Source organism: Hemitrygon akajei, chromosome 14 (assembly GCF_048418815.1).
Source record: "Hemitrygon akajei chromosome 14, sHemAka1.3, whole genome shotgun sequence".
NCBI classification, from domain to species: domain Eukaryota; kingdom Metazoa; phylum Chordata; class Chondrichthyes; order Myliobatiformes; family Dasyatidae; genus Hemitrygon; species Hemitrygon akajei.
Window position 1 is genome coordinate 2,319,375 of NC_133137.1, and position 12,099 is coordinate 2,331,473.

The 12,099-nt window shown below is 39.4% G+C and overlaps 1 protein-coding gene across 1 annotated transcript in view; it reads right to left on the bottom strand.

Moving 5' to 3' along the window:
• lztr1 (leucine zipper like post translational regulator 1) overlaps window positions 1-12,099 on the bottom strand; it is a 79,690-nt gene that overhangs the window by 18,976 nt on the left and 48,615 nt on the right. Inside the window, exons 11-15 of the mRNA XM_073065334.1 lie at window positions 11,387-11,497; window positions 5,292-5,384; window positions 4,894-4,989; window positions 4,189-4,354; window positions 3,486-3,655 (exon numbers count right to left, since the gene is read on the bottom strand). Of these exons, the coding sequence (XP_072921435.1) occupies window positions 3,486-3,655; window positions 4,189-4,354; window positions 4,894-4,989; window positions 5,292-5,384; window positions 11,387-11,497 (636 nt within the window). The remainder of the gene's footprint in view (window positions 1-3,485; window positions 3,656-4,188; window positions 4,355-4,893; window positions 4,990-5,291; window positions 5,385-11,386; window positions 11,498-12,099) is intronic.

Consider the following 12,099-nt stretch of genomic DNA (forward strand, 5'->3'; position numbering starts at 1 on the left):
AAACATCCACACAACTCACACAATTTGCTGAATCACACACAGTCTCTGACACCTGTTTCCTGGGTAGCTGAAGACTGCAACACAGTGTGCAACAAGTCCAGCTCCACCACATTGAGCAACTCACTAGTGGGAACGACCTCTAGTACCTGATGTTCCTAATAACCAGCAGTGCCTTTCAATCATAAAAAAGACAAACAATTACACTCTTAATTGGACCCGGAGAGGCCGCTGCATCCAAGTGCACCGCCAGCTTACTGAAAGGGTTGTGGAAGCCCTAATAATAAATCTTCATTACTAGGAGGGAGTTCAATGAAGGAAGGTGGTGACAAATCTTTAATTTGCAAATACTAAGCACATTCTCACCCTCTCCGATGGCCCAAGAAGAAAAATTAGCCTGCATAGTGAAAATTTCTCCTTTGCTCTTTTTTGAAATACTGCAAAAGCACAAAAAGATTTTAAGATTGGCTTAATTTGTCATACAGACATCAACAAATGCGTCATTTGCATCAAATCAGCAAGGTTTGTTCTGGGAAGTCTGCAAGTGTCACCACGCTTGTGGCACCAACATAGCATGCACACAAACTCACTAAACCTTACCCATGCGTCTTTGGGCATGGGAGGAAGCTGGAGCACCTGCAGGAAGCACCACGTGATCACAGAAGAATGTACAAACTTCTTACAGACAACAATGAAATTGAATCCTGATCTTACAGCTGGCACTGTAGGAGCATTACACACTACACTACTGTGCTGTCAGCTCCTAAGAGCTAATATCCACCAAGAGAGATGTGGTCCATAAAACTGAAGTGTTAACTGGTGCTGGTCTTATGGGTGAAACTTGATTCAGGAGCAGAATGTGCTAACTGAACCAAAGCCAATTAAGATAAATTAAATTCAATATGGTGGGTGAAAATATTAACTTAGTGGTAAGAACAGTGAAATTAAAGGAATTTTGTTGTTGCAATGACAATGAAACTGTCTGGAGATCCAGAAGCTATTTATTGTTCCCCCATATTAGGAAATTGTAGAAAGTAGCCTGAACTGATGGTATAATACTTTGAATTCATTAGCTTAAGTAAACACATTTGCAAAGTATCTAAATACAGCACGGTAAATAATGTGTGTGAAACAGTAGTATAGCAGTTAGCATAACACTTCACAGTACCAACTGTAAGATCAGAGTTGGAACGTCTGTTGGGAGTTTGTACATTTTCTCTATGACCACAAGGGTTTCCTCCCACATTCTACACTGTTAGGGTTGGTGAGTTGTGAGCATGCTATGTTGGTGCCGGAAGTGGAGTGACACTTGTGGGCTATCCAGCCCAATCCGTACTACCGTAGATTCCGGATTTTAAGCCGCTACTTTTTTCCCACATTTTGAACAGCTTTGAACTTTGCGGCCAATAATCCGGAGCGGCTAATGCATTATTTTTTTTCATGCCGCCTCGTAAACATTTTGCCTCGTAACAGTAGACCAATAAAATTGATGAGTAGTTCACAGAGGTCCAATGAAATTGTACGATAAATCAAGCGCACTTTCACAATTAAATTATTGTAAATCAGTCATTTGTACTCACCCTCATCAACATGGAAAACACTCGAAGCATTGTGCTACCTACCCTCTTAGTTTAAACTATATTTGTTTTCTGTACTACCGCGGGATGCTATGACGACACACCCGGTTTCGCGGCGTCTTGTGGGAAAATGCCGTTTGCGATGAAACGGAAAGGAGGGGGGGAGCGGATTCCGCGAGCGGCTTTGGATCTGAGCGAAAACTCTGCTTTTAAGTTAAAGGTATCAATAACTTTTCCTGGTAGGCTGCAGTATATATATTTTTTACCAGTCGTTAGGAGATATTGGAATGTTGTTCAGTAAAGAAGTATACGCAACGTATATTTAAAAGTAGCCGCGTACGGGCACGGTTCGAAAAAAAGCATTTGCAATATGTATTTGTTTTTGTTACCATATGGATTTAATTAAAAGTTAAAAAAATCCTCACGTGTAATATCTTTCTGTGTAAATATCTCATATTACAACGTGGGACACCTGCGGCCGAAAATCCGGTGCGGCCTAAAATCCGGTGCGGCCTTTACATTTAAAAAAATGATTTTATTTCTAAAATTAGTGCCAGCGGCTAAAAATCAGGTGCGCTCTGTAGTCCGGAATCTACGGTAATTTGATTTGACGTAAATGACACATTTTGCTGTGATTTGATGTATAGGTGACAAATAAAGCTAATCTAAATACTTTAGTCATTATGGTCAAAGTGTAACATTCTAAATGTATTGTTAACTCAACTATGGTATATATTTAATCTAATCTATACCACAATATGCAAGTATTGTAAACAATGACAAAATACATTAACTCAGTATTAACATGGATTAAGGCCAAGAAGAGAATGATGGCCAATTAAATTACAAACAATGTGGACTGCAGATAAAGAACAAAGCTGAAATGTGTACATCTCATGCAGTGTGAAAGTCAGAAAATGGGTTGGGAACAGGACGCAGGGTGGTTCTCAAGAGCTAATTTGGAATTGGAGAAAAATAAGCTAAATTACATTCCAAGTAAATTTATTATCAAAGTACATATATATCACCATATACTGCTTTGAAATTAATTTTCTAGCAGGCATTCACAGTGGAACAAAGAAATGTGATAGAATCAATGAAAAACTATACACATAGACAAGCAATGTACAAAAAACTGTGTGAATACAATAAATAAATAAAACCGAGGAATGAGTTATATAGTCATTGAAAATGAGTCCACAGGTTGTGGAATCAATTCAGATTTGAGGTGAATAAAGCTATCCACACTAGTTCAGGAGCCTGATGGTTAAAGGGTAATAACTGAATCCAGTGGTATGGGACCTAAGGTATGACTGGAGCAATTATACCTGTGACAAAGTGAGTATTGGAAAGGTTCCCATCTAGGGTAGCTGAGATTGAGAAAGAAAGAGCAGGATTAATAACAAATAAAACAAAGGTGTCCTGTTAAGCAAAGGGTTAAAATAGCTCAGTAGATATTGGTCATCTTGCAAGAGGAGAGCAAGAGAGCGAGAGAAGTGACAGGGCTCATGCTGTTCTTCTTATGCACAAGTAAATAAAGTGTGATTGAGAATTGAGTGCAACTTTTCAGAGTATAATTGATTGCTGATGACAAATGTCAAAAAATAAACATTTTAAAGACACATTTCACCTCTGTTTGTCTGACTTGTATGTCCCAATCTTTATTAGCTATAAATGTTTGGTATTAGGTAAAAGATGTCGATTTTATTTCCTGAATTGCAACTCAGTCAACTTGACACCGTTATTAGCTCTGAATGATATCTTCGAATCAGCAAAAGGGAAAGTCCAAAGATCACCAGATCTTCCTGTTTAGTGGCCACTAACTTCAAGTTCCAGGCCACTTTAAAATGGCAAACAACACATTTATGAAAGCCTATTTGGTTGCTCTGTCTTCACTCTGTATTTGCCTACCTTTAGTTGATCCAGCTGTAATTTGTTGGCATTCTCACACACAGTGAGTACATTCTGAAGGTCGACTGAGGCCTCTATGTACTGTAAGCACAGCTGTTCCAGTCGAGCCAGGTGAAAGCTTAGGGCAAGCTTGTAAACATCCATTATCAATAAGACATCTTGCACGTGACCTACCAGAGTAATTCAGTGCAAGTATTTTAACACTTTGTCTAAACAGTATAATCATGGTTGGTGACTCACCCATACAGTTTCTTGCCCAAGCTTTTATAGTCATCATAAAAAAAATAAAAGGGAAAAAGCCAGTCACAACCAACACGGCCCATAATGATAATCACCCAATTGTTAACTTATTTTTCAATGTATCCGTATAAGAAAAGAAACTATAACACTGTGAACTTTAATATTCTCAGCTTAGGTAAAGGCTTTAAAAACTGGACACATTTAAGAATGTAGGCAATGTAAGCAGATTTTTACCCATTTGGAACATAGTAAAAATAATACTTTTAAACCTACAGTTTCAATTTGGTTGTTTCCTCCATCCCCACCCCTTTCCTTGACATTGGGTGCATGGAAATTCCAGGCTTGCCTTCATTTAGAAGGATAAGTGTGGTAGTTCTGAAGCAATCAGAAAATTAATCATGCATTAAAAAAAAACAGAATGTTAGATGGTCGTTTATTTACCAATACATTATAGGAATGTTACCTTTCCGTGGGTACTTGATTTTGTCTGTGTAGAGAAACTGCATCAGTATCTCAAATGGTTGTGCCTCAGCCTCACGGATCACGACCTCCAGCTGAAGCAAGGAACCAGTCAGATTTAGGTTTGTCCCTGCTGTCTCTGCTTCAACCCCCACCTCCTGCTTGGCTTTCTGGTAGTCAAGAGGGTATAAATTTAGGGAAAATATTCAGATCAATGCTAAATTTATGATATTGGAAAATATTGGCAATGTTAATTGGTATTAAGATAATAACCATGTATAACTGTCACTAAGATAAAACAGCAAAGGAATACACTGTATACCCGGAAGAAATATTCAAAAGGGAAGCAAGCAGTGAAAACAGAGTTCAATGAAAACTTTGCATCAATATCCAGACAATATAGAAAAGCAATTAAAATATACTGTATAATCCCTGTGGTAAACTGGTGACATTGACAATGTGGAGGTAAAGTTGATTCACCACATGTGTGAAATAGGCTCAGTAATTTAGGCAGTTCATTTTTATACAAGACCCTATTTTCTCCATCTATTGGCTTCAACGTTACTCAAGATTTAATGTGTTACATCTCCATTTCTCTTTCAAATGTTGCAATCTTAAACTATAAGAAAGACTTGTTCTGCAAAACATAGCAAGAACAGTGGCTTTTCGGCAGTGTTGTAGAGTTTATATTCATTCACAGGTTACCCACCTGCTTCAGCCAATCTCTAGCCTGAGCAATCTTCTTCCTCAACCATTTGCTTCGAGCTGTGACAACCGCTATATGCCCTTTAACACGCTCTTCTTTCTGGTGCATAATCAAATATGATGACAATCAATATTTCAACTGAAGACAGATTATTAACTTGGGTAAATGAAGTCTAAAATGACAACAGGTCATATGAATCACCAAAGTGCACTCCATTACTTAAATGAATAACATTTTCAGATTACAGTGCTACCTATTTTAAGTCGTGCCCTCCCACATTAACAAAATTGCAACAACACAGAAAATCATGAATTTGGCATTGATCTGGAAGCTTCTCTAAATGTTTGTGACCCTTCTGACCATCAGAAAGCCAATCAAGAGATTGATGTTAAATTTCTTACCTCACCAAGAATGAATTCCACATCACAGAACTGCCTGTTTTCCCATAGCCTCCCATAATCTTCATGTAAAGTACATTTAGGATAGCATGAAAACTGGAATTGAAAAACAGATGTACATATATGTTATGTGATGCTGCAGGCAGACAACATACACACGAGCCCATGTTGTGTTTTCGCTTAAATGTCTCCTCCCATTCCAAGTACAGTGGATTCGGTTAATTGGGACACATCAGGACCAGTACATTTTGGCCCAATTAAGTGGCTACCCCAATTAGCCTGTTTCATGGAAATAGCTAGAAAAGGTATAAAAAGACAAACTACCATTTAATTGAGTAATGAATTATGTATTCAAATGAAATCAGAACAAATTAGAATACAACCTATATTATTACAGTACTAATGGTTGTCGGAGGAATTCATCCAGTGTACACTGCTGTGTTCTTTTGATTGACTGTAAATGAACAAGATCAGCACAGACACCTAATGCAGATACTGAACTGTCTTCATACAATCCTTTTGACAATTGCATCCTCCAAATTTTCACTTTCATCGTAACATTCAAGATGATTGGTAATAACCTCAAATTCATCGTAGTTCCTAACTTGCTGAAGTAGTGAAATCATTTCATTTTCACTCCTGGCCATTCTGGCATTTCTAAGCCTGAATGGTTGAAACCGCAGTGAGCAAAACCGTTCCAAACTGTTTTACTGCTTATTTCTTACCAACTAACAGTGACAAAACTGTCACTGCTTTTTGAACACAAACAGACACAACTGATGCTATTTAAAAACTGTTCATTCTAAGCGTGGTATATCCAAAGACCACTCAAGAGTCTCAGCAAGGACCTGGACTCACTACAATTTGCTCATCACAATAGTCAACAGCGGACGTGATCTCAATGGATCTCCACACGGTGTTGGATCTCCTGGGCAATACAAATACCCATGTCAGAATGCTGTTCATTGACTATAGCTCAGCATTTAACACCATCATTCCTACAGTCCTGATCGAAAAGCTACAGAACCTGAGCCTCTATGCCTCCCTCTGCAACCAGATCCTCGACTTCCTAATTGGAAGACACAATTTTTGCAGATTGTCAATAACATCTCCACCTCACAGATAATCAACACCGGTGCAACTCCGACGTGTGATTAGCTCACTGCTCTACCCTCTCTATACCCATGACTGTGTGGCTAGGCATAGCTCAAATGCTATCTATAAATTTGATGATGATACAACTATTATTGGGCAGAATCTCAAATGTTGATGAGAGGCCATACAGGAGCAAGATATACCAGATAATTGAGTGGCTTCACAATGAGGGAACACAAACCATTCTTCAGAGGTTTCAGAAGTGGAGAGAGTGAGTAGTTTCAAGTTCCTGGATATCAGTACCTCTGAGGATCTAACCTGGTCCTAACATATCGATGCAACTATAAAGAAGGCAAGATAGCAGCTATATTTCATCAGGAGTTTGAGATGATTCGGTTTGTTACCTAAAACATTTGAAAATTTCTACAGATGTACTGTGGAGAGCATACCGACTGGCTGCATCACTATCTGGTATTGGTGGGGGGTGGGGGGCTACTGCATAGGATCGAAGTAAGCTGTGGAGAGTTATAAAATTAGTCATTAGTCAAATCCATCATGGGTATTAGCCTCTGTAGTATCCAAAATATCTTTAAGGAGTGGTGCCTCAGAAAAGTGGCTTTCATCGTCAAGGACTCCCATCACCGTCTTCACTACATTATCGGGTATTCTGAATCAGCACCTAGAACCAAACCCCTTAATTGCTCTGTTCAGTTTTTGGAGCGAGACAGATTTATGTCTGGGTCCGACCAAATGCCGAATACTATCCTTTGCCTCTCTCCTGGCTAGACGCTTGATCCTCCTTAGATGGAGAGATGTTGCCCCGCCCACTCATGTGCAATGGCTTAACGACATTATGGCCCGCTTGGACCTCGAAAAAATTCATTATTCAGTTCTTAATTCGGATCTAAAGTTCCATAAGGTCTGGGGACCTTTTATCGAGTACTTTCATAACCTTCCTCCTGACTAGGGTTTTTTTTTCCTCTCTTTTTTTTTTCTTCTTTTCGGTCCCTTCCTTTCAGCTCCCTTTTTTTTCTGGTAGTAGGCATTATTAATCTCTGCTGCTAAGTGTATTCACAGTCTGGGAGTTTGACTGTCCTGACCTATACTCTTTATACTGTGTTGTGGTCGGTCTGGAGTTGTTGTTTTTTATCTTGTGTTTTGGGGCTTGGGGAGGACACTAAGCTTACTTGTCTTTAATTTAGGTGCTTTTTTGTTAAATTCTCTTCCTTTGTAGCATATTGTTATTGTACGCTTAATTTTGCACTGTATTAATGCTCCTCATTGGGATTTGGGGTTTTTAATTTGTAAAATGTTTTGAAAAACTAATAAAAAAAAGTTTTTTTAAAAAAAAGGACTCCCATCACCCAGGACATGCCCTCTTCTCGTTGTTACTATCAGGAAGGAGGCACGGAAGCCTGAAGGCACACACTCAGTGATTCAAGAACAACTTCTTCCCTTCAGCCATCCAATTTCTATTTGGACATTAAACACATGAACACTACTTTATTACTTTTTAAAATTTGTTTTTGCACTACCTGTCTTAATTTAATATACATCTAGATACACTTATTTTAATTCAATTTTTCCCCTATCCTTGAGTACAAGGATAGAGCCAGTTTGCTTCATTCACATAGGCCCCAAGTGGAACTACGTGAAATAAATACATACAGTTCTGATTTCCCTATCTAAGGATAATATTTGTGAGAAGACGAATACAATGAAGCCTTTGAACTTCCAAAAAAAAACCCTCAACCAGGCATTCTAGACCCTAAACACTTATTATTCACAAAATAAAACCTTTATTTTAGCTTTGGGTCTTTTACTAATCTTTTTCCTTCTGTCACTTAGTTTTTGACCCTCTGCAAGAAGGAGTATTTTCTCTCTAGCAACTCGACCATTACCTATTATTTAAAATACATCCATCAGGTCTCTTTTATACAGTGGAGGTAGCAAGGAGAACAAGCACATTCTCCAGTCCATCCTCACAACTAAAGTCTCTCATCCCTATAACCATCTAAACAGATCTCTTATGTGCTTTCCAAAACCTTTCCATCTTCCCCAAGTTTCATATATATCAAGTGTAAATTGCTTATAATATGGGAGTGAAGGTTGCCCACAACGTCAGTTTTATGCTAAGATTGCACTGTATTGCTATTAGTTAAGGAAATTAATTTGCTAAGGAAATATGATTAAAGTTGATAGCAAATAAATTAGACACGGACTTCGAAGTAAGGAGAGCTTTATTCACGAGATCGCAGGGAATAGAATCAATCACTAACTGTAAGTTTCAAACTCCTGTTACGCCGGTGCCCCCTCCTTTTTGAGAATCGCAAGATCGCTATTAATTCAGGTCAGGAGACCCAGGAAATGAGAGAGAGATGTTTGGAATGTCTTGGTCCCTCGGCGATACAAAGCTACGGGAAACGGCCATTGTCTCTTGGAGACGGAATTGTGTATTGAGTACTGTGCTTCGTGGATGCCCTCAGGCAACATGGGCTGGTTGGGGGATGGCATCATTCCACCCTGATTGACATCTGAGACCCCGTGAGTGGGGATAAAAGAGGGTCTGTGGGAACAGTCCCTCAGATGCACCAAAAGAAACGCTAGAAATCCTGTAACAGCGAAAGCCGGTGGAAAGTCCACGTGCGTCCTTTTCCATTTGCCTCGGAACTGGTGGGCCTTGCCACGGAAGAATGGCTTTAGCTAACACAAAGGAGAAATCAGCCCCCAACGACTCTCGAAGGATTGACATCATAAAAGGAATGGGCAAGTTTAAACTCTCTCTCTTGACTCCAACCAAAAGCTGCAGCCTGCAGTTTGAATGAACTTGAGTGACTTTTATATTTCCATCGGACAATACATTATCCCCTAGACAACGATAGAGTTATTTCTTATTGATTATTATTATACCCGCGCTTTTAGCTTTAGTATTGACGACGTATATTATCTGTATGGTTGCATTGATATTATTTTTGTGTATTTTTATCAATAAATACTGTTAAAAATAGTACCATCAGACTTCAACGGAGCTCTCTATCTTTGCTGGTAAGTGACCCAGTTACAGGGTACGTAACACTCCGAATAACACAGAGAGCACAGCTCCTTTTTTGTACAAATCAACTGCAAAAGCAAAGTTGGTTTGATTAACATTGTGAACTACAAAAGACAAGCTAGGTTCACATGCATTTCTCTTATGATAAGCGAGACCCAAAGCACAGCCAAAATTAAAAATTCAGTCCTGTGTACAACTTCGTATTAACAGACAGTTTGTCTCATATCCTTGAGGCCAATTCTTACAAGTTAAGCTACTGCAAGTATTTATTTTGAGTATTTATTACACCATCAACACTGCCCTCAACCTCATCTCTTCCATTTCGTGTACATCTGTTCTCACCCCATCCTCCTGTCACCCCACCAAGGATAGGGTTCCTTTTGTCTTCATCTACCACCCCACCGGCCTCCACATCCAGCATATAATTCTCTGTAACTTCCACCATCTCCAATGGGATCCCACCACCAAGCACATCTTTCTCTCTCCCCAACTTTCTGCTTTCTGCAGGGATTACTCCCTATGAAACTCCCTTATCCATTTGTCCCTCCCCACTGATCTCCCTCCTGGCACTTATCCTTGCAAGCAGAACAAGTTCTACACCTTCCCCTACACCTCCATCTTCACTACCATTCAGGGCTCCAAACAGTCCTTCCAGATGAGGTGACACTTCACCTGTGAGTCCATTGGGGTCATCTCCTGTATCCAATGCTCCGGGTGTGGCTTCCTGTATATTGGAGAGACCTGATGTGGATTGGGAGACCGCTTCACTGAGCACCTACACTCCGTCTGCCAGAAAAAGTGGGATCTCCATGTGGCCACCCATTCCCATTGTGACATGCCAGTCCATGGCTTCACCTACTGTTGCGATGAGGTCACTCTAATATTGGAGGTGCAACACCTTATATTCCGTCTATATAGCCTTCAACCAGATGGCATAAACATCAATTTCTCAAACTTGCAGTAATGCCACTTCCCCTGCCCACACCATTCCCCATTCCGTCTCTCACCTTATCTCCTTACCTGCTCATCTCCTCCCCCTTCCTTTTTTTCGATGGCCTTCTGTCCTCGCCTATCAGATTCCCCCTTCAACCCTTTACCTCCTTCACCAATCAACTTCCCAGATCTGTACCTCACCACACCCCCACATTCACCTATCACCTTGTTTCTCTCTCTCCCCTCCTACCACCTTCTAACTTTGACTCCTCCTCTTTTTTCCTCCAGTCCTGATGAAGGGTCTCAGCTGAAATGTCAACTGTACTCTTTTCCATAGATGCTGCCCGGCCTGCTGAGTTCCTTCAGCATTTTGTGTGTGTTGTTTTATTCAAAGAAATGTCTTTGCTAAAAGCCAAGGCCATATCTTTTACAACCCAAACTGCAAAACTGATTTCCATACTCAAAAAAGCCAACATTAACCCTTTGTCAAAATTTTTAACTCTCAGTATTTTCCTCCACACTATTTAATAAAAATTTAAGCCATGATGTTTGTGTCCATAAGTATATGCTAGCTCAATTTTTCATTCTGTTCAAGTGTACATCCAGACACTTTGAAAATAGGGCAAAGATTTCTGTCTCTCCCACCCTCTCAGGCAGGGAGATCCAAACTCCCTACCATCATGTAAAGGGAGAAATGATTCAGGAATTACACTCGAGTTTTTACTTTGTGGAATTGTTGGGGATTCATGGGCAATTTTCTTTAGAGATAAATATTACACAAAGTGTAATCAAAAACAGTGTTAAAAGATGAACTTCTATCCGTATGCCAAAACATCTGTAGCTTCATTTTTCAAATTAAAGTTGGAACCAACTTTGGTGTTTTAGCCTATTTGTAGATTCCTAACTGGATATTCTTCAGGATTTAGTTTGTATTGTTAACATCAGGAATCATCTATGAATAAGATAGTCTTTGATATGTGTAACTGTGCATATACTGCACGAATAAAAGATTTGTTACCTGAAAACGATACATTTCTCCACTTCTTACATTGTTGTCCACTGTTCCACCAAAGATATACATTGCATCAGAAATAACTGCTGCAGCATGGAAAAGTCTTCCACTAGGCATCTGAAAAAATTTAAGTATTTTAGTGCTGAAGTAACTTAAATACATTTCAGTTGTGGATGATTTTATTTTTAAACTAGAATTGAAAAACTAGAGTATACTGGTGCAACTCTACACTGCCATCATAGAGAGAGCATCTTAACATCAGCCATTACTGTCTGGTTTAGTACAAGATCCTGTCACAATATACAAAAAACTACAGCAAACTGTCAGGCCAGCAGAAAAGGTCATTTGGCTGCTGTCTCCCTTTACTGTAGGACTTATATGTGCCCAGGGCAAAGAAGTGGGTATGGAAATCATTGCAGGATTTACCTACCCAGCAAACTGCCTTTTCCGAAATCCCATTTCTGGGAAGCGCTACAGGGCTATTAAAACAAAAACTTCATGGCATCTTAAATGTTACTTCCACCAGGCAGTTAATCTGATTAACCATTTAACACCCCCCATCCCACCCTCCTGTGTTTATTATTCCCTTCACTGCACTGTTAGCACTTTAATTTATGCTGTTTATATTGTAAATACATCCTGGTATTGTATTTATGCACATTTTATTCCGTATCAGTTTTAACTTCAGTTTTATGTATTGTTTATTCTGCACAATTGTT